Below are 21,084 nucleotides of genomic sequence, written 5' to 3'. Positions count from 1 at the left end.
ACGTTATATGGTAATTGCTTCCACCTGTAAAGTTGTTTCTTATCAGTAACATTGACCTAGGGTAGACTAGGACATCAGACACACTCCATTGAGTACATTGTTTATTGGACACTATTATTCTCTCTTTGTTGTCAACTGTTCTGTCAATCAATTGGTCAAATCTTCTTTCCATAAATAAGAGACCAACTCTTTGCTGTTGTCAGACCTCTCTCTACGTCACGGACAACTCCCCCTACCAGCCCCCATGACGCAAATTAATTAATCTCTTCAGATGCTGTGGCAGCAGAGTTGGTCCTATTCAGAGAAAGCCGGGTGGATGACAGTTGATGAGAAAGAAAAACCACATTCTCGACTCTGATTTATAAAAAATTATAATTACGGGAAGAAAATTAAGATTATGGTTATAGTGTTATAAAAAAAATGGCACAGAATAATAATACGTTATTACATCTCTTCGCAGGGGGGTAAGTCATCCTATCCGACCTTTTTTTCTCAAATGTGACAGCTAGGTAGCATAGCTAAATATTTTAAAAGGAAGTTACAGTAGCTAGCTACTTGCCTCTCGTTCCCGAGGTGGTGAGAAGGGCTAGTTAGCTAGCTACAACATGCGGTTGTTAGCTAACTGTAATGATGTACAATGTCAATGCGTCTCAGACTAGTTATTTTTAACTGGCTAACTAGTATATGTTTACCGGGGCGCGTTCGTAAACTCGCTCCGGCTATTTTCTTTGATTTCAGAGCGCAGAATAACTGATGCTTTTACGAACGCACCCTGTATCATCCGTTTAGTTTGAACCGGTACCGGCTGGGTTTGAGGAGACGAGGTATATGACGAGAGGAGATCTCGTCATATACATCGGCTCCTCAAGCAAATGTACAGATTCAAGCTTAGTTATGCAATGTCAGGTGGCCAAATAGTGTCATTCTCACTGCTAGCCATGCTAGTTAGCTTGGCTAATCAACCGGATATTGATTTCTGAAGCGTGCTAGCCGCTATTCTAGCTATCGCGTTAACATTTACGTTAGCTAGCTAACTTTATGCAGGACATTTTGAAATCTTAGCCATTTGTGATGCTGTCTATTTCTATAAATATGAAGTTTAACACTTGAGATACAATAAAATACCAGCATCGTAAAATCAAGATGATGGATGTTTTAATTTGATGTGGCATTAGATGGCAAGTGGCGCAGTCTTTCTGACCCGCATTAACGTTACAAGGTTGCCACAAAACTCTTGCCTGTTTCTAAAATGTATCTTCGTAAAAAAAACATTAACTTAACTTTTTAAATATATTTAATGATCTTTTTTTTGTTTTATCTTCATGAGAGTTTCCCAAAGTCGGTCCTGGGCCCCGTGCATGTTTTTGTTCTAACACCACCGCTGATTCAAATAATCAAAGCTTGATGATGAGTTGGGTATTTTGAATCTGCTGTGTAGCGCTAGGACCAAAAAAAAAACGTGCATCGAGGAGGCCACAGTGCAGAGTTTGGGGAAACCCTGATTATTGACCATGCAAAGTGCTAAACTAGCAAACTGTCTCATGTTAGCTACTGCAGCTCATGTTAGCTACTGCAGCTTAGAATGGCCGACTCTAAACTAAATACATATAAAACATTCTATTCTGCCATAGAGGGGAAAACATGAAAGACGATCTTAAGGTACCCATCCTAAAATGTATGTTAGCTAATATATAGCTAGCTACACTAGCTAGCAAGTCATGAGAGAGAGCGATTCCAACCATCTTTAACCTGGAAGCTGATGAAGTGTTTGTTTTTTTGGAAGCCAGTACTTATCACTCAATCAGTTAAGGTCATCCATTGACAGCTGTTGACATTTGGGAAAGCACCATTCAATACCTAGCGCTGATATTGCAATTACTACTCACGGATACTATATTAATATAGTAGGAATAGGAATAGAAATCCCAGTCATATGCAGTATATCGTGTGTGTGTGTCTGAATATCTTAGCCAATGACAAGAAGTACCAGAATGGTGATAATAACTTTATTTGTCATATCATGATATGTCACTACATATTAAAGAAAAAGATTAGTAGCTACTTCACACCCCCCATTGTGTATCTACAGTAGATTGGCGCAAACAGATTAGTTTCCTCCTAGCATTTCAGACAGTACTACTTTTTTGCTTGAGATCCTAAATCTAGTTTCACTTGTCCTGCAGGTCCTAGTACTTTGCATAGGCTGCCATGGTGCAGTGCACTTTCCAGGCATGACATTGAGAACTAGTCTATATTTACATAGGACTCTCGCAGTCTCTTCATTTGTAAATGAATGCCCAGTGAGTGTTAGTTTCAAATGTAAACATTTAACTTTGAGTGTCAATCCGGGTATCTGGCCTGTAGCCATATTAGGGTTAGTTAGGGTTAGGGTTATGATCTCCCGGGTGGCGCAGTGGTCTAGGGCACTGCATCGCAGTGCTAGCTGCGCCACCAGAGTCTCTGGGTTCGCGCCCAGGCTCTGTCGCAACCGGGAGGTCCGTGGGGCGACGCACAATTGGCATAGCGTCGTCCGGGTTAGGGAGGGTTTGGCCGGTAGGGATATCCTTGTCTCAGTATGTAAAATGTAATGAAATGTATGCACTCTACTGTAAGTCACTCTGGATAAGAGTGTCTGCTAAATGACTAAAATGTAAAAAATGTAGTTCCCAAGGGTGCGTAGGGTTATGTGACTGTATCATACACAGTATCTTATCTTATGGTGTCCCAGGCCGCTAGGAGGAATGACATGATAAACAGTGAATGGATGTCTAGCTGGGTGTTAAGAATTGGAATCTCTTGCATTTGGCAGTTGACCTGCCCTTTAGACACAGAGTACAGGGCAGGCAGTACAGGTTGACACACTAGATGAAGCTTATGCTAAACTAATCTGATTCTGTCTCGCGTCTAAGCTTGTCTTGGACGGACAGGGGTTGTAGACGGGTATTTTTATGATGTCACTCAAGACTATCCCTGACTTGTTACGGTCATAAATGAAATAAAGTGCATGGTTTGGAGATTTAAAAGTCTATTAGGCTCAGGATATATTCAAGGGTGGGTAATTCCAGTCTTCGGGGGCCTGATTGGTGTCACAGTTTTGCCCCAGCTAACACATCGGACTCCAATAATCACCTAATCACTATCTTCAGTTTAGAATGCAATTTGATTAATCAGCTGTGTTTGCTTGGGATGGAGAAAAAGTGTGACGCCAATCATGCCCTTAGAGGACTGGAGTTGCCCACCCCCCCCTGGTCTATAGGGATGCCTATTTTTGTGTTCTACCCCTGACACATAAAATACCTGGTCACTCATTTGTCAGTAAACATTCTCCACTTCTGGCGGTCTATGGTCATTTTTTTTACACAGGTTACTGGAGCTCCGTCTCTATTGTCCTCCGCCATGTTACTAGTTTATTAATAATGCCATATCGATGAGTTTTCCTCTTCTCAGTAAAGATTTACATTTTAAGTCATTTAGCAGACGCTCTTATCCAGAGCGACTTACAAATTGGATATATATATATATATATATATATTTAACCAGGCAAGTCTGCTAAGAACAAATTCTTATTTTCAATGACGGCCTAGGAACAGTGGGTTAACTGCCTTGTTCAGGGGCAGAACAACAGATTTTGTACCTTGTCAGCTCGGGGATTCGAACTTGCAACCTTTCGGTTACTAGTCCAACGCTCTAACCACTAGGCTACCTGCCACCCCAGGTAGCCTAGTGGTTAGAGCTATAAGTACAGATGACTTATATAGAAATGTTGTCAACATATTTTCATCTTCCTCTCTGCAGATGTAGCGGCACGGTGGGAGCCATTGTGACTTGTCCTCTGGAGGTGCTGAAGACCAGGTTGCAGTCTTCAGGCATCACGCTCCGGCCCATGTTCCAGGTCCAACTGGGCACGCTCAATGGTACTGGGGTCATCAGACCAGGCTCGGGCACCATTACACCACCTGGCCTGCTGCAGGTCTTACGGTAAGGGGTTGTCTTTATTATTAGCATGGGGCTCATCTACAATGGGTCTTACGGTAAGGGGTTGTCTTTATTATTAGCATGGGGCTCGTCTACAATGGGTCTTACGGTAAGGGGTTGTCTTTATTATTAGCATGGGGCTCGTCTACAATGGGTCTTACGGTAAGGGGTTGTCTTTATTATAAACATGAGGCTAGTCTACAATGGGTCTTACGGTAAGGAGTTGTACTTCCTTATTAGCATGGGGCTCATCTACAATGGGTCTTACGGTAAGGGGTTGTCTTTATTATTAGCATGGGGCTAGTCTACAATGGGTCTTACGGTAAGGGGTTGTCTTTATTATTATCATGGGGCTAGTCTACAATGGGTCTTACGGTAAGGGGTTGTCTTTATTATTAGCATGGGGCTAGTCTATAATGGGTCTTACGGTAAGGGGTTGTCTTTATTATTAGCATGGGGCTAGTCTACAATGGGTCTTACGGTAAGGGGTTGTCTTTATTATTATCATGGGGCTAGTCTACAATGGGTCTTACGGTAAGGGGTTGTCTTTATTATTAGCATGGGGCTAGTCTACAATGGGTCTTACGGTAAGGGGTTGTCTTTATTATTAGCATGGGGCTAGTCTACAATGGGTCTTACGGTAAGGGGTTGTCTTTATTATTAGCATGGGGCTAGTCTACAATGGGTCTTACGGTAAGGAGTTGTACTTCCTTATTAGCATGGGGCTAGTCTACAATGGGTCTTACGGTAAGGGGTTGTCTTTATTATTAGCATGGGGCTAGTCTACAATGGGTCTTACGGTAAGGAGTTGTACTTCCTTATTAGCATGGGGCTCGTCTACAATGGGTCTTACGGTAAGGCGTTGTCCCTCTTCTTATTATTAGCATGTAGTCTACAATGGGTCTTACGGTAAGGAGTTGTCCTTCCTTATTAGCATGGGGCTAGTCTACAATGGGTCTTACGGTAAGGAGTTGTACTTCCTTATTAGCATGGGGCTCGTCTACAATGGGTCTTACGGTAAGGGGTTGTCCCTCTTCTTGTTATTAGCGTGTAGTCTACAATGGGTCTTACGGTAAGGAGTTGTCCTTCCTTATTAGCATGGGGCTCATCTACAATCGGTCTTACGGTAAGGAGTTGTCCCTCTTCTGATTATTAGTGTGTAGTCTACAATCGGTCTTACGGTAAGGGGTTGTCCCTCTTCTTATTATTAGCGTGTAGTCTACAATGGCTTTTACGGTAAGGAGTTGTACTTCCTTATTAGCATGGGGCTCATCTACAATGGGTCTTACGGTAAGGGGTTGTTCTTCTTATAATAGAGGGAAATGGTAATAGGGTCTTTTTGTAGACACTCCTCCATTGTTCGTTGGGAAAATTTAATGCCGTTTTTGGATAATCGCTGAATATAAGTTCTGAGGTAATCACAGGTTTAGGAGATCGTCTACGTTTTGTTCTATGAGATAAGCTACATCAGCTAACGTCACTTTTCGTGAATTTTGAAGCTGACATAAAGGCTTCATAATTCATAAAGGTCATGATGACTGACTGATATTACCTCATAGAACAAAACATGAAGGATTCATAATTCATAAAGGTCATGATGACTGACTGATATTACCTCATAGAACAAAACATGAAGGCTTCATAATTCATAGAGGTCAGGTTAACTAACCCTTATTCTGACAAAGGACAAAACGTATCAGATCTCCTAAGCCTGTGTTTAAGAACAAAACGTATCAGATCTCCTAAGCCTGTGTTTACCTCAGACCTTATTATCATCGTCAATCCCACAACCCTATTCTTTCACCATTCATTTTCCCCGTAGGAATGGCTGAACCAATCAGAGGTAACTCATTTCTGGTTTTTAGGGCTACATGCTGGCGCGCTCAATTAACATGGGGACAGTCTCTACTATGGGTCTTACGGTAAGGGGCTCGTATAAGTGAGGGGGCACAGGAGGCTGCTGAGGGGAGGACAGCTCGTAATAATGGCCGGAACGGAGCAAATGAAATGGCATTAACTACATGGAAACCACGTGCTTGATATAGTTGTTACCATGGAGAGAAAATATAGTTTCCATGAAGTCAACAGTCCTTTGATTCTAAGCCAACCCTGCCTGTTTTACACCACGGTTGCACACACATTATTTATTTGGGCTAAACAACCCACCCGTTTATAGGAGACAAGTAAACAACGCCACAGCAGGAAGAACTAATACCACAGCCTCATGTCGGACCAGGATATTATCAACTTTCCCCACCTGCGTTCCCTACCCATAACAATGTAGTTACCGATCCACTTGGTATAGTACTCTCCTGATTGCCAGATGCCCGCTGTTCCAGCTATCAGTGGATGTGGATGTGGTTTCTGACCTTTTTTTTTAATTCAGAAATTCTTCAGGTTGTGCAAACCCACAGTTGTCATGGTCTCTGACAGTCTCAGCAGGTGTGGAAATCCGGATTGGACGTACTGCCAAATTCTCTAAAATGACGTTGAAAGCGGCTTATGGTAGAGAAGAAACATTATAAATTTTCTGGCAACAGCTCTGGTGGACATTCCTGCAGTCAGCATGCCAATTGCACGCTCTCTCAACTTGAGACATTTGTGGCGTTGTGTTGTGTGACAAAACTGCACATTTTAGTTGTTTTTATTGTCCCCCAGCACAAGGTTCACCTGTGTAATGATCAGGCTGTTTAATCAGCTTCTTGATATGTCACACCTGTCAGGTGGATGGATTATCTCAGCAAAGGAGAAATACTCACTAACAGATGTAAACAAATTTGTTTACACCATTTGAGAGAAATAAGCAATCTTTTATTTCAGATCATGAAACATGGGACCAACATTTGTTGCATATAAAAAATAAATGTTTTTTGTTCAGTATAGATTAATCTTAAATAAAGAAGTACTTGAGATTAAAGACCGAGATTCCTGCTCTGATCGAAGCTCTCTTTGCCAGCTGTTAGGAGCACAGACACTGGTGCCTCCACCACAGAGCATGTTGGGAATGTGTTTTACTACCAGACAGGCAAGGACACACACGTACAGTGAGGACACTTATGTAAGTGCTGATGCCACCTGTGGAAATGCCCCTCGCCTGAGGCCCAGGGCCTGTTTTGGGCAGGAAGCAAGCAGGGTTGCCTCAGTCCACAGACTGTATGAGAGCGACGGTGTCACTGTGCCTCTGCCAAATTGAACACGAAGAGGAAGCTGTGCTGGATTGACCCACTACGGCTGTGCTCTGGGGTTTCTCGTGTTTTCACTTCAAGGGTTTAGAGCTTGTGGCCTTTGGTTGACTGACTGAACCAGTATGGGCAGGACTCCCGCTGAATGGATGATTGGCTCAACCCGGTTCACCCAGTGCCGTTTGGACATGAGCCATTGCAATTCTAAGTTACATAACAGCCTTCAAGTATCTGTTTTGGTTCATTTAGCCAATCATTGCTGTATTCAAAATCATCTTAGTTTTTTTTTCCCAATGTGAGAAGCTCAGGCTTGGTTGTTGTCTTTACTTTGACGATAATAACTAGCTCTGCGAGTCCGTATTGTGCCACGTAGTAACATTTGCTTTATTTACTTGGCCTGAACAGTGTTTTTCTTATAGACCTAGTTGACTAAAATGACGTAGTTACAGTGAGGGAGGGGGGACAAAAAGGTGCCAGCAACATTGTCCTAGAAAACAGCTGTGCCTTATAGCAGAGAGCGGTACATATGCATTAGCTGACCTGTCGGTGTGTCCACCCACCTAGGGTCATACCTGTCGGTGTGTCCACCCACCTAGGGTCATACCTGTCGGTGTGTCCACCCACCTAGGGTCATACCTGTCGGTGTGTCCACCCACCTAGGGTCATACCTGTCGGTGTGTCCACCCACCTAGGGTCATACCTGTCGGTGTGTCCACCCACCTAGGGTCATACCTGTCGGTGTGTCCACCCACCTAGGGTCATACCTGTCGGTGTGTCCACCCACCTAGGGTCATACCTGTCGGTGTGTCCACCCACCTAGGGTCATACCTGTCGGTGTGTCCACCCACCTAGGGTCATACCTGTCGGTGTGTCCACCCACCTAGGGTCATACCTGTCGGTGTGTCCACCCACCTAGGGTCATACCAGTCGGTGTGTCCACCCACCTAGGGTCATACCTGTCGATGTGTCCACCCACCTAGGGTCATACCTGTTTGTCAGCAACTGGCATAAAGGTCATCCTTTCCTAGTGTCGTGTGTGTGCAAACTGTGTGTGTGTGCAAACTGTGTGTGTGTGCAAACTGTGTGTGTGTGCAAACTGTGTGAGAAGTCAATTCCCCCCCCAGAGGAGACTGTGTTCACAGTACATTTCCAGTCTTTGAAGAGTATAGAAAGAGGGTAGGGTGGTGGCCACAACAAACTCCAACAGGGTGTGTGTGTGTGTGTGTCATCAGTCAGAGGGCAGGGGTCAATGCTAGGGATAAGTGAAGAAGATAGCAGAGAACATTTCGTACACTGAGCTTCAGTTAACCTGACATTGGCTGCTGTTAGGCCTACCGCTGTTGTACCTCACTACTGAATAAACGTCAACAAGTCATCTATAGGAATAGATTCTCATTCAGTCAAACTTATTGAATTGTACGGAACAAACTCAGAAGAATCTTCTGCAAAAAAAAAAAGATTCATCCCATTTGTGAATAAACTATTTTAGAAATCAAAGTTCCAATGAAAAATTGATTTGGTTATTTTTTTTTTTTCTCTCTTCCCATTTCTAGGTCAATTCTAGAAAAAGAGGGTCCGAGGTCTCTTTTCCGGGGACTGGGTCCAAATCTCGTCGGTGTCGCCCCTTCAAGGTAAGCCCACTCTGCAGTCTACATTCAACACTGCATTTAACAGGGTGGATTTGGTGGAAGTACTGTTTTGTGTGTGGATGTGTTTCTGACTTTCTGTGTGCACTTACATGACACACACACACACACACACACACACACACACCATGCCATCTCAATTGACAGATGGTGAGACTTGAACAACTGGGCAGTAACAATATCTTAAGACGACATCATTTCCTAATAACGTGGTTTTCCTTTGTTTCACTGTGTTGGTGCGAAAGGCCCAGATGACCCCAACCCGGGTCCAGTTATTACTATGTTTTCTAATCTATCTCCTAAGGATATGGGGAAATAGTTTGCCTTTTCCTAAAATGAAAGGCCAATAATCTACTGGAGCCGTGTGACACCTAGAAAGTCTTCTTTCTGTTAACTTGAGCATCTGGTTACCAATCCTCCAATCACTAACGTGGATGGCAGCTCCAGGAACCTCCTGTGGCGATAGGATGGCAGAGCAGAATAGTGAGGTGGAAGAGGAGGGGCCTGTTCAGTAGACACAAAACGGAGAGGTTCTATTTGAACTCGTCCAATAAGAAATGCATGCTTTTTGTTTTCCGTCGCAAAAAAATGTTTTGCTACGCTGTGCCCCGATGAACACCACGCCGCTTTATAAGTGACAGAGTTGCAGTATAGTGTTGATTTTCTGGGGATAAAGGGTGACATCGTTAAGACATTGACCCGTGGTAATGTAAACATTAACAAAAAGTAGTCAATATTTCATGGAATCGTTTTGTTTTCATTCACGGAGGGAGATATTATTGGAAAGCCAGACATGGATGGTTATACTGTATACTGAGAGAGGGGGGGGGGGAAATACACGCAAGCAAAGATAACACGGCTTCTGGCCCTTGATGTTCTTTACTTTTAATGAAGGTAACAGGATGATCCCAATGTAGACTTGATATCTGAGCCCTTTTCCACCCCAGGGTTTATATACACTACATAGTATACAGCCCTCACTAGGTATCAGAATCCTCCCCCTCCGTTCTTATTCAGCCCGTTCTGCTGCTGCCTGTGAACCACACACACACACACACACACACACACACACACACACACACACACACACACACACACACACACACACACACACACACACACACACAGTGAATGGGATGGGCTGTTCCAAATGCATAGCAGAAAGAAATGAGACTGCTCTGGACAGGACCCTTACAGACGGCATGTTTAGCTAGCTCTGTCAAAGACTGCTGCTTCACAGCACAGGCATCTCTGGGAAACGTGACGTTACAAACACACACACACACACACACACACACTTCTAAAGATGGGAACATTATTCATTCAGGGGGTTATCACCAATTGTCATTTACATTTTCTCACCTCCCTCCGTCTTTTGTCTTTGCAGAGCTATTTATTTTGCTGCCTACAAAAAGTCGAAAGAGACGTTCAATGGTGTCTTCGTCCCTAACAGTGGAGTGGTGCACATGTCCTCAGCTGGCTTTGCAGGTGAGACCCAGTCTGAAGCAGAGCATATTGGGACGTAGAGCCCTGGGACGTAGAGCCCTGGGACGTAGAGCCCTGGGACGTAGAGGACGTAGAGCCCTGGGACGTAGAGCCCTGGGACATAGAGGACGTAGAGGACGTAGAGCCCTGAGACGTAGAGCCCTGGGACGTAGAGGACGTAGAGCCCTGGGACGTAGAGGACGTAGAGCCCTGGGATGTAGAGGACGTAGAGCCCTGGGACGTAGAGGACGTAGAGCCCTGGGACATAGAGGACGTAGAGGACGTAGAGCCCTGAGACGTAGAGGACGTAGAGCCCTGGGACGTAGAGGACGTAGAGGACGTAGAGGACCTAGAGACCTGTGTCTGTGGAAGCACTACATCCTCATTCTGTATGAAACGCAAAGCGATGGCGCCATGTAAATGCTTCCACCTTATGCAAACAAATGTTTTTTATACCTGTTGTGTAAACAGGAGCAACATTTGCATCTAAACATGAAGAAAAAATACAGTGGAATTGTGTTCACCAAAACATGTATGTATGTATGTATGTATGTATGTATGTATGTATACACAGTACTAGTCAAAAGTTTGGACAGAATAATAGTGAAGAAGCCTCCCGGGTGACGCAGTGGTCTAAGGCACTGCATCGCAGCACTAGCCGGCCGCGACCGGGAGGTCCGTGGGGTAGATGCACAATTGGCCTAGCGTCGTCCGGGTTAGGGAGGGTTTGGCCGGTAGGGATATCCTTGTCTCATCGCGCTCCAGCGACTTCTGTGGCGGGCCGGGCGCAGTGCGCGCTAACCAAGGGGGCCAGGTACACGGTGTTTCCTCCGACACATTGGTGCGGCTGGCTTCCGGGTTGGAGGCGCGCTGTGTTAAGAAGCAGTACGGCTTGGTTGGGTTGTGCTTCGGAGGACGCATGGCTTTCGACCTTCGTCTCTCCCATGCCCGTACGGGAGTTGTAGCGATGAGACAAGATTGAAACTACTAACAATTGGATACCACGAAATTGGGGAGAAAAGGGGGGGTAAAATTAAAATAATTAAAAAAAGAATAATAGTGAAGACATCAAAACCATTAAATAACACATGGAATCATGTAGTAAACCAAAAAAAAGTGTTAAACAAATCAAAATATATTTGAGATTCTTCAAAGTAGCCACCCTTTGCCTTGATGACAGCTTTGCACACTATATAGAATGTGTTGTATAATGATTTAATTTCTGCTCTGTCAGGAATCCTGGAGGATTTGACCTCCCTGACCTTTAGTTCTTTCCCTGAACTCTCATCCAGAGATATAAAATTAAATCTCTCTCTGTCTCTCTCTCTCTCTCTCTCGTCCCTCTTTCCTGCTCCATCCAGTGATATGACATGAAACTATCTGTTTCTACTTCCTGTTTCAGCCTTTGTTACAAACTCTCTCATGAACCCCGTATGGATGGTTAAGACCAGGATGCAGCTGGAGAAAAAGTATGTACTTTACATTCCTAACCGGTTCATCTGTCTTTTTCCATCTGTCTTTTGATTACACATTTAAATGCAGACGGACACCTTCAAGAGTTTCTCTACTGATGGTACAGAACACGGAGCTGTTGTTTTATTTCAGGGTTACTGTAACTAGTCCGATCACCAGGCACCACCACGTGTAATGTGCCCTTTGACGAGCCCCCCCATCTTAGCTGCAGTGCTGTCCTTGTGTTACGCAGTGCAGCATGGTTTAACATGTGACCAGGCAGGCCCATAAATACCCGAGCTGCTGACGCATTAGGCTGTGTGGGAGGAGGAGGCTATATTAAGCGACTGCTTGCAGACCAAATTGCACCCCCCCCCCCCCCCATTCCCTAATATAGGGCACTACTTTTGACCAGAGCCCTATTCAAAAGTAGTGCACTATGTAGGGATTAAGGGGTGCCATTTTGGAGTAGAGAGGAGACCGTGTTGAGGTCAGTTACAAGGATAAGCAGGTTAACTGGTGACCTAGAGTCCTGTTTACCCTCTGTCCCTCGAACTAGTGTTATCTGCTGGAGGAAAAACTCATCAAATATTATTCTAAGATATATATTTTGAAATGTATTAAGAAGCTAAAAAATATGTACTTAAATGTATATTTGGAAAAGGAAATGGAATATAGGAGGTATTGTCTGAGAGAACGCCCCCCCCCCCATCTTGTCATGTGACCTATTCAAATCAAATGTTATTGGTCACAGACACGTGTATATAGCAGATGTTATTGGTCACATTCATTTATTTATTTAAGCTTTATTTATCCAGGTAGGCAAGTTGAGAACACGTTCTCATTTACAATTGCGAACTGGCCAAGATAAAGAAAAGCAGTTCGACACATACAACAACACAGAGTTACACATGGAGTAGAACAAACATACAGTCAATAATACAGTGAAAAATAAGTCTATATACAATGTGAGCAAGTGAGGTGAGATAAGGGAGGTGAAGGCAAACAAAATATATATATAAATAAATAAAAATATAAAAAGGCCATGGTGGCGAAGTAAATAAAATATAGCAAGTAAAAAAAAAACACTGGAATGGTTGATTTGCAGTGGAAGAAAGTGCAAAGTAGAGATAGAAATAATGGGGTGCAAAGGAGCAAAATAAATGAATACAGTAGGTAAAGAGGTAGTTGTTTGGGCTAAATTAGAGATGGGCTATGTACAGGTGCAGTAATCTATGAGCTGCTCTGACAGCTGGTGCTCAAAGCTAGTGAGGGAGATAAGTGTTTCCAGTTTCAGAGATTTTTGTAGTTCGTTCCAGTCATTGGCAGCAGAGAACTGGAAGGAGAGGCGGCCCATAGTTAGCAGATGTTATTGGTCACATGGTTAGCAGATGTTATTGGTCACATGGTTAGCAGATGTTATTGGTCACATGCACATAGTTAGCCGATGTTATTGGTCACATACACATGGTTAGCCGATGTTATTGGTCACATACACATGGTTAGCAGATGTTATTGGTCACATAGTTAGCAGATGTTATTGGTCACATAGTTAGCAGATGTTATTGGTCACATAGTTAGCAGATGTTATTGGCCACATAGTTAGCAGATGTTATTGGCCACATAGTTAGCAGATGTTATTGGTCACATACACATGGTTAACAGACGTTATTGGTCACATACACATAGTTAGCAGATGTTATTGGTCACATACACATGGTTAACAGACGTTATTGGTCACATACACATAGTTAGCAGATGTTATTGGTCACATACACATGGTTAACAGACGTTATTGGTCACATACACATAGTTAGCAGATGTTATTGGTCACATACACATAGTTAGCAGATGTTATTGGTCACATACATGGTTAGCAGATGTTATTGGTCACATACACATGGTTAGCAGATGTTATTGGTCACATACACATAGTTAGCAGATGTTATTGTGGGTGTAGTGTATTGCTTGTACCTCAGACTCCATATTTGACTGGAGTCTTGAGGTATGCTGACCTTTCCACACGACAACTGATGTGTTTGGTGAGGTGAAGTGTTGACTTGCTGTTGTGCTCCTGACACCACTCCACCTGGTGCTTTAGGGGACACCATACACCACTACACCTGGTGCTTTAGGGAACACCATACACCTCTACACCTGGTGCTTTAGGGAACACCATACACCACTACACCTGGTGCTTTAGGGAACACCATACACCACTACACCTGGTGCTTTAGGGGACACCATACACCACTACACCTGGTGCTTTAGGGAACACCATACACCACTACACCTGGTGCTTTAGGGGACACCATACACCTCTACACCTGGTGCTTTAGGGAACACCATACACCACTACACCTGATGCTTTAGGGGACACCATACACCTCTACACCTGGTGCTTTAGGGAACACCATACACCTCTACACCTGGTGCTTTAGGGGACACCATACACCTGGTGCTTTAGGGAACATCATACACCACTACACCTGATGCTTTAGGGAACACCATACACCACTATACCTGGTGCTTTAGGGGACACCATACACCTGGTGCTTTAGGGAACACCATACACCACTACACCTGATGCTTTAGGGAACACCATACACCACTACACCTGATGCTTTAGGGAACACCATACACCTGATGCTTTAGGGAACACCATACACCTCTACACCTGGTGCTTTAGGGAACACCATACACCTCTACACCTGGTGCTTTAGGGAACACCATACACCTGGTGCTTTAGGGAACACCATACACCACTACACCTGATGCTTTAGGGGACACCATACACCACTACACCTGGTGCTTTAGGGAACACCATACACCACTACACCTGATGCTTTAGGGAACACCATACACCTCTACACCTGGTGCTTTAGGGAACACCATACACCTCTACACCTGATGCTTTAGGAGACACCATACACCTCTACACCTGATGCTTTAGGGAACACCATACACCTCTACACCTGGTGCTTTAGGGAACACCATACACCTCTACACCTGGTGCTTTAGGGAACACCATACACCTCTACACCTGGTGCTTTAGGGAACACCATACACCTGGTGCTTTAGGGGACACCATACACCACTATACCTGGTGCTTTAGGGGACACCATACACCTCTACACCTGGTGCTTTAGGGGACACCATACACCTCTACACCTGGTGCTTTAGGGGACACCATACACCTGGTGCTTTAGGGGACACCATACACCACTATACCTGGTGCTTTAGGGGACACCATACACCACTATACCTGGTGCTTTAGGGGACACCATACACCACTCCACCTGGTGCTTTAGGGGACACCATACACCACTATACCTGGTGCTTTAGGGAACACCATACACCACTACACCTGGTGCTTTAGGGGACACCATACACCTCTACACCTGGTGCTTTAGGGAACACCATACACCTGGTGCTTTAGGGGACACCACTACACCTTGTGCTTTAGGGGACACCATACACCTGGTGCTTTAGGGGACACCATACACCACTACACCTGGTGCTTTAGGGAACACCATACACCTCTACACCTGGTGCTTTAGGGGACACCATACACCACTACACCTGGTGCTTTAGGGAACACCATACACCTCTACACCTGGTGCTTTAGGGAACACCATACACCTCTACACCTGGTGCTTTAGGGGACACCATACACCTGGTGCTTTAGGGGACACCATACACCACTATACCTGGTGCTTTAGGGGACACCATACACCTGGTGCTTTAGGGGACACCACTACACCTTGTGCTTTAGGTGACACCATACACCTGATGCTTTAGGGGACACCATACACCACTATACCTGGTGCTTTAGGGGACACCATACACCACTATACCTGGTGCTTTAGGAGACACCATACACCTCTACACCTGGTGCTTTAGGGGACACCATACACCTGGTGCTTTAGGGGACACCACTACACCTTGTGCTTTAGGTGACACCATACACCTGATGCTTTAGGGGACACCATACACCACTATACCTGGTGCTTTAGGGAACACCATACACCTCTACACCTGGTGCTTTAGGGGACACTATACACCTCTACACCTGGTGCTTTAGGGGACACTATACACCTCTACACCTGGTGCTTTAGGGAACACCATACACCACTACACCTGGTGCTTTAGGGAACACCATACACCACTACACCTGGTGCTTTAGGGGACACCATACACCTGGTGCTTTAGGGGACACCATACACCTCTACACCTGGTGCTTTAGGGAACACCATACACCTGGTGCTTTAGGGAACACCATACACCTCTACACCTAGTGCTTTAGGGGACACCATACACCTCTACACCTGGTGCTTTAGGGGACACCATACACCTGGTGCTTTAGGGAACACCATACACCTTTATACCTGGTGCTTTAGGGAACACCATACACCTCTACACCTGATGCTTTAGGAGACACCATACACCTCTACACCTGATGCTTTAGGAGACACCATACACCTGGTGCTTTAGGGAACACCATACGCCACTACACCTGGTGCTTTAGGGAACACCATACACCACTATACCTGGTGCTTTAGGGAACACCATACACCTGGTGCTTTAGGGAACACCATACACCTGGTGCTTTAGGGAACACCATACACCTGGTGCTTTAGGGAACACCATACACCTCTACACCTGGTGCTTTAGGGGACACCATACACCACTATACCTGGTGCTTTAGGGGACACCATACACCTGGTGCTTTAGGGAACACCATACACCACTACACCTGGTGCTTTAGGGGACACCATACACCACTCCACCTGGTGCTTTAGGGGACACCATACACCACTATACCTGGTGCTTTAGGGAACACCATACACCACTACACCTGGTGCTTTAGGGGACAACATACACCTCTACACCTGGTGCTTTAGGGGACACCATACACCTGGTGCTTTAGGGGACACCATACACCTGGTGCTTTAGGGGACACCATACACCTGGTGCTTTAGGGGACACCATACACCTGGTGCTTTAGGGGACACCATACACCATACACCTGGTGCTTTAGGGAACACCATACACCTGGTGCTTTAGGGGACACCATACACCTGGTGCTTTAGGGAACACCATACACCACTACACCTGGTGCTTTAGGGGACACCATACACCTGGTGCTTTAGGGGACACCATACACCTGGTGCTTTAGGGGACACCATACACCTGGTGCTTTAGGGGACACCATACACCTGGTGCTTTAGGGGACACCATACACCTGGTGCTTTAGGGGACACCATACACCACTACACCTGGTGCTTTAGGGGACACCATACACCTGGTGCTTTAGGGGACACCATACACCACTACACCTGGTGCGTGCTTTAGGGAACACCATACACCTCTACACCTGGTGCTTTAGGGGACACCATACACCTCTACACCTGGTGCTTTAGGGAACACCATACACCTGGTGCTTTAGGGGACACCATACACCTGGTGTCTTAGGGGACACCATACACCTGGTGTCTTAGGGGACACCATACACCTGGTGTCTTAGGGGACACCATACACCTGGTGTTTTAGGGGACACCATACACCTGGTGTTTTAGGGGACACCATACACCTTTATACCTGGTGCTTTAGGGAACACCATACACCTCTACACCTGATGCTTTAGGAGACACCATACACCTCTACACCTGATGCTTTAGGAGACACCATACACCTCTACACCTGGTGCTTTAGGGAACACCATACACCTGGTGCTTTAGGGAACACCATACACCTCTACACCTGGTGCTTTAGGGGACACCATACACCTGGTGCTTTAGGGGACACCATACACCTCTACACCTGGTGCTTTAGGGGACACCATACACCTGGTGCTTTAGGGGCCACCATATACCTGGTGCTTTAGGGGACACCATACACCTGGTGCTTTAGGGGACACCATACACCTGGTGCTTTAGGGGACACCATATACCTGGTGCTTTAGGGGACACCATATACCTGGTGCTTTAGGGAACACCATACACCTGGTGCTTTAGGGAACACCATACACCTGGTGCTTTAGGGAACACCATACACCTCTACACCTGGTGCTTTAGGGGACACCATACACCTGGTGCTTTAGGGAACACCATACACCTGGTGCTTTAGGGGACACCATACACCACTACACCTGGTGCTTTAGGGGACACCATACACCACTACACCTGGTGCTTTAGGGGACACCATACACCTCTATACCTGGTGCTTTAGGGAACACCATACACCACTACACCTGGTGCATTTTTTAAATTTAACTAGGCAAGTCAGTTAAGAACAAATTCTTATTTACAATGACGGCCTGTCCAAACCCATACGACCCAATGTGTGCCGCCCTATGGGGGTCCCAATCACAGCCGGTTATGATACAGCCTGGATTCGAACCGGGATCTGTAGTGACGCCACTAGCACTGAGAGTGCAGTGCCTTAGATCGCTGTGCCACTCGGGATCCCCGCATTGAGTCGCACCATAGCAACCTGGAGCAAAACAAGTATTTCCTATTGGTTCAAATAGTACCACTCTGTTTTTTCTTTTTTTTCTTCTTCTTCTGTTTTCCACAAATTTTAAGTTCCTACTGGAACCTTTTTCTTTGAGTCTAATCTAACCTCTAAATTCCTCCAGGGCGCGAGGGGAGAAGAAGACCAACGCGCTGCAGTGTGCCCGTTACGTTTACAAGACCGAGGGCATGAGAGGTTTCTACCGGGGCCTGACGGCGTCCTACGCCGGCATCTCCGAAACCATGATCTGTTTCCTCATCTACGAGACGCTGAAGAAACGCCTGAACGAAGCGCGCTTCGCGTCGCCAAACAGCGAGACGGAAAAAGGGGCGTGGGACTTCCTAGGCCTGATGATGGCGGCTGCCTTCGCTAAGGGTTGTGCTTCCTGCATAGCCTACCCACACGGTAAGCGTGGGGTTAATGGGTAGTAAATAAAACGTTAGGATATTAACTTGTCATACCACACACTTCAACGGCCAAAATGCACATTGGCGTTGGAGGTCAAAACCGTAGCTGTTAAATGACAACGGCCCAATCAACGGTCATCTAGTCTACTGTGGAATAAGCAAACGCACATCATGACTCAAAGTTCTGTCATGTTCGACTAATTTCTGTTTGTGACAAAACAAGGAGTGTAGAGAATCATTGTAAAAAGCAAAACCCCTGTGAAATCTCTTTTCAATAACCCAGAACATCCATTTTAAAGCTGTTCTTAAAGCCGGTGTACAAAACCAAAGCTAGACAACAACAAAAAAAGGGGGAAGCATTGAAATGGCACTCATAGAATGGATCTATAGCTTATTAGACTTGCTTTCGATGAGAATGACAGATCTATAACTCGCATTTCTTTGTGAATTTGGTTGGGTCGCCCAGAAAGCTACAGACTTGACCTTTTTGAGTGAACAGCCTTTTTATAAAAACTCCCCACTTTCCTTCCATCTTCGGTCAAACACTCTGTAAACTGCATTCAAAATCACCTTCTAACGCGTCTGTCTCCCTTCATCAGAGGTGATTCGTACAAGGCTACGAGAAGAGGGCAGCAAATATCAGTACTTCTTCCAGACAGCACGGTTGGTTGCAGTGGAGGAAGGCTACGCTGCTTTTTACAGAGGACTCATTCCACAGCTGATCAGACAGATCCCCAACACAGCCATCGTCCTCTCCACCTACGAACTCATTGTCCACCTGATGGGAGACTCCTCGCAGTGATCAACGACAACGTGTTTTGGTCGGGCCCATCGGATGGAAAGGGCAACATGATGTAGCTATACCCCAAGGCACTTTGGGTACGAAAGAGACTATCGTGCAATTGCAGAAGAAAGGAAACTTGTGTTTTTGTGAATTGTTGGTTTCTCTTGAGGGAATTTGACAGCAGGTTTTACTGTTATCCAAAGGACCTGAAACTGATTTTTAAGTTTGCATCCCAAATAGCAAACTATCCCCTATTTAGTGCACTACTTTTGACCAGGGCCTTATAGGCTCTAGTCAAAAGTAGTGCACTCTGTAAAGAATAGGGTGTCATTTGGGACTCTGAAAATAATGTTTTATTTTAATGGAAGCATGTTATTGTTAAGGTGTTCAGAAGAAATTGTGGTACTTACGACAGGATAACTCTAGCCCGAGTCCCAGATCGGTTTGTGCTGTTATTACCAACTCCATTGCTGTCGTTTTGAGTTGTAAGTTGGCAAGACGACACAAAACAGATCTGGGAATCGGGCTAGGACAACACCATGTCTGAGAAGAACTTTAGTTTCAGTTTTTTTTTTTATCATACGATGTAAAAAAGGGTCATCTGAATAGAAGAGCAAAGTTAAATTCAACTAAATTATTTTCTTGTATTTCTGTATTGTTAAATGCTGTTTCTCTTCTGCTTATCCATGTTGAATGTCCAACGTTCCACCACTGTCTTTGGCCACAGGTTATTTCATTACAGGTTAATTAATTACAGGTTATTTCATTACATGTTATTTCATTTCACACTAATGATGGGGGAAGAAGGTGCTAGCTAGAGTTGCTATTTGCCAGGCAAAAGCAAACACACACACGTGTGTTAGTCATCATGATAGTTTATTCATTCACTACCACATGGTAAAGTTTTGATTAGAATTATCGCTGAGTAATGTATCTATTTTACATGACAAATACAGGTTCATCTGTATATTGTGTTTGTTAAAGAACATGGTCATCTTTTACAATATAATGACAACGTGAATGCTTATTTGACCAGTGGCTCAATAAAATTGCATCAATAAGTGGTTCGGTTCATTTGTTTTTGAATGATGACATACTACAGTAACCTGGTTGGAAAATATGGATTTCACTTGGTGGTCTACAGTAAAAGATGGACTGGATTTTTTTTGTGTGTTATGGATTTCACTTGGTCTACAGTAAAAGATGGACTGGATTTTTTTATGTGTTATGGATTTCACTTGATGGTCTACGGTAAAAGATGGACTGGATTTTTTTGTGTTATGGATTTCACTTTGTCTACAGTAAAAGATGCTGAATGTCAACTGGATTTTCTCACTTCACAACTCCGTACCAAACTACACTTTACATAGTGGTTCAATCAAAAGTGAAAACCCTATGCCAGACTGAGAAGGGTGAATATATATTAACCCTTATCAAATGTAGTTTATCTGATTTTACTAGAACAACCTCATAACAAGTTGCATCAACTGTGTTTGGAGTGGACCGTGGACACTAGAATACCATGGACACTAGAATACCGTGGACACTAGAATACCGTGGACACTAGAATTCCGTGGACACTAGAATACCGTGGACACTAGAATACTGTGAACATTAAAATACTGTGGACGCGGCCT

The 21,084-nt window shown here is 44.8% G+C and overlaps 1 protein-coding gene and 2 long non-coding RNA genes across 4 annotated transcripts; 1 reads left to right on the top strand and 2 right to left on the bottom strand.

Moving 5' to 3' along the window:
• Window positions 1-255: 255 nt before the first annotated feature.
• LOC129861333 (solute carrier family 25 member 33) lies at window positions 256-20,512 on the top strand. Its single transcript, XM_055932670.1, has 7 exons — window positions 256-464; window positions 3,796-3,978; window positions 8,711-8,788; window positions 10,191-10,291; window positions 11,691-11,757; window positions 18,381-18,661; window positions 19,263-20,512. The coding sequence occupies exons 1-7, from the start codon at window positions 421-423 to the stop codon at window positions 19,463-19,465; spliced, it is 957 nt and encodes a 318-aa protein (XP_055788645.1). The 5' UTR covers window positions 256-420; the 3' UTR covers window positions 19,466-20,512.
• Window positions 15,623-16,117, bottom strand: LOC129861337 (uncharacterized). Its single transcript, XR_008760557.1, has 3 exons — window positions 16,069-16,117; window positions 15,910-15,966; window positions 15,623-15,678 (listed from the first exon to the last, which is right to left on the bottom strand). It is a non-coding gene; the product is annotated as an uncharacterized LOC129861337 (long non-coding RNA).
• On the bottom strand, window positions 16,525-17,855 carry LOC129861336 (uncharacterized). Of its 2 annotated transcripts, XR_008760556.1 has the most exons (6): window positions 17,772-17,855; window positions 17,496-17,563; window positions 17,118-17,177; window positions 17,020-17,079; window positions 16,796-16,985; window positions 16,525-16,564 (listed from the first exon to the last, which is right to left on the bottom strand). It is a non-coding gene; the product is annotated as an uncharacterized LOC129861336 (long non-coding RNA). The 2 variants fall into 2 exon arrangements; XR_008760555.1 differs by having other exon boundaries at window positions 16,796-17,079.
• Window positions 20,513-21,084: the final 572 nt, after the last annotated feature.

Source organism: Salvelinus fontinalis, chromosome 8 (genome assembly GCF_029448725.1).
Source record: "Salvelinus fontinalis isolate EN_2023a chromosome 8, ASM2944872v1, whole genome shotgun sequence".
NCBI classification, from domain to species: domain Eukaryota; kingdom Metazoa; phylum Chordata; class Actinopteri; order Salmoniformes; family Salmonidae; genus Salvelinus; species Salvelinus fontinalis.
Note: the sequence above shows the minus strand (reverse complement) of the source record. Positions and strands in the feature narration are given on the sequence as shown.

Excerpts from the sequence above, each read along its gene's own strand:
- LOC129861333 (XM_055932670.1), top strand. The coding sequence starts at position 421 with ATGGCACAGAATAATAATACGTTATTACATCTCTTCGCAGGGGG. Across the intron at positions 11,758-18,380 it reads AGGATGCAGCTGGAGAAAAA|GGCGCGAGGGGAGAAGAAGA; the intron begins GTATGTACTTTA and ends AAATTCCTCCAG. Across the intron at positions 18,662-19,262 it reads CTGCATAGCCTACCCACACG|AGGTGATTCGTACAAGGCTA; the intron begins GTAAGCGTGGGG and ends TCCCTTCATCAG.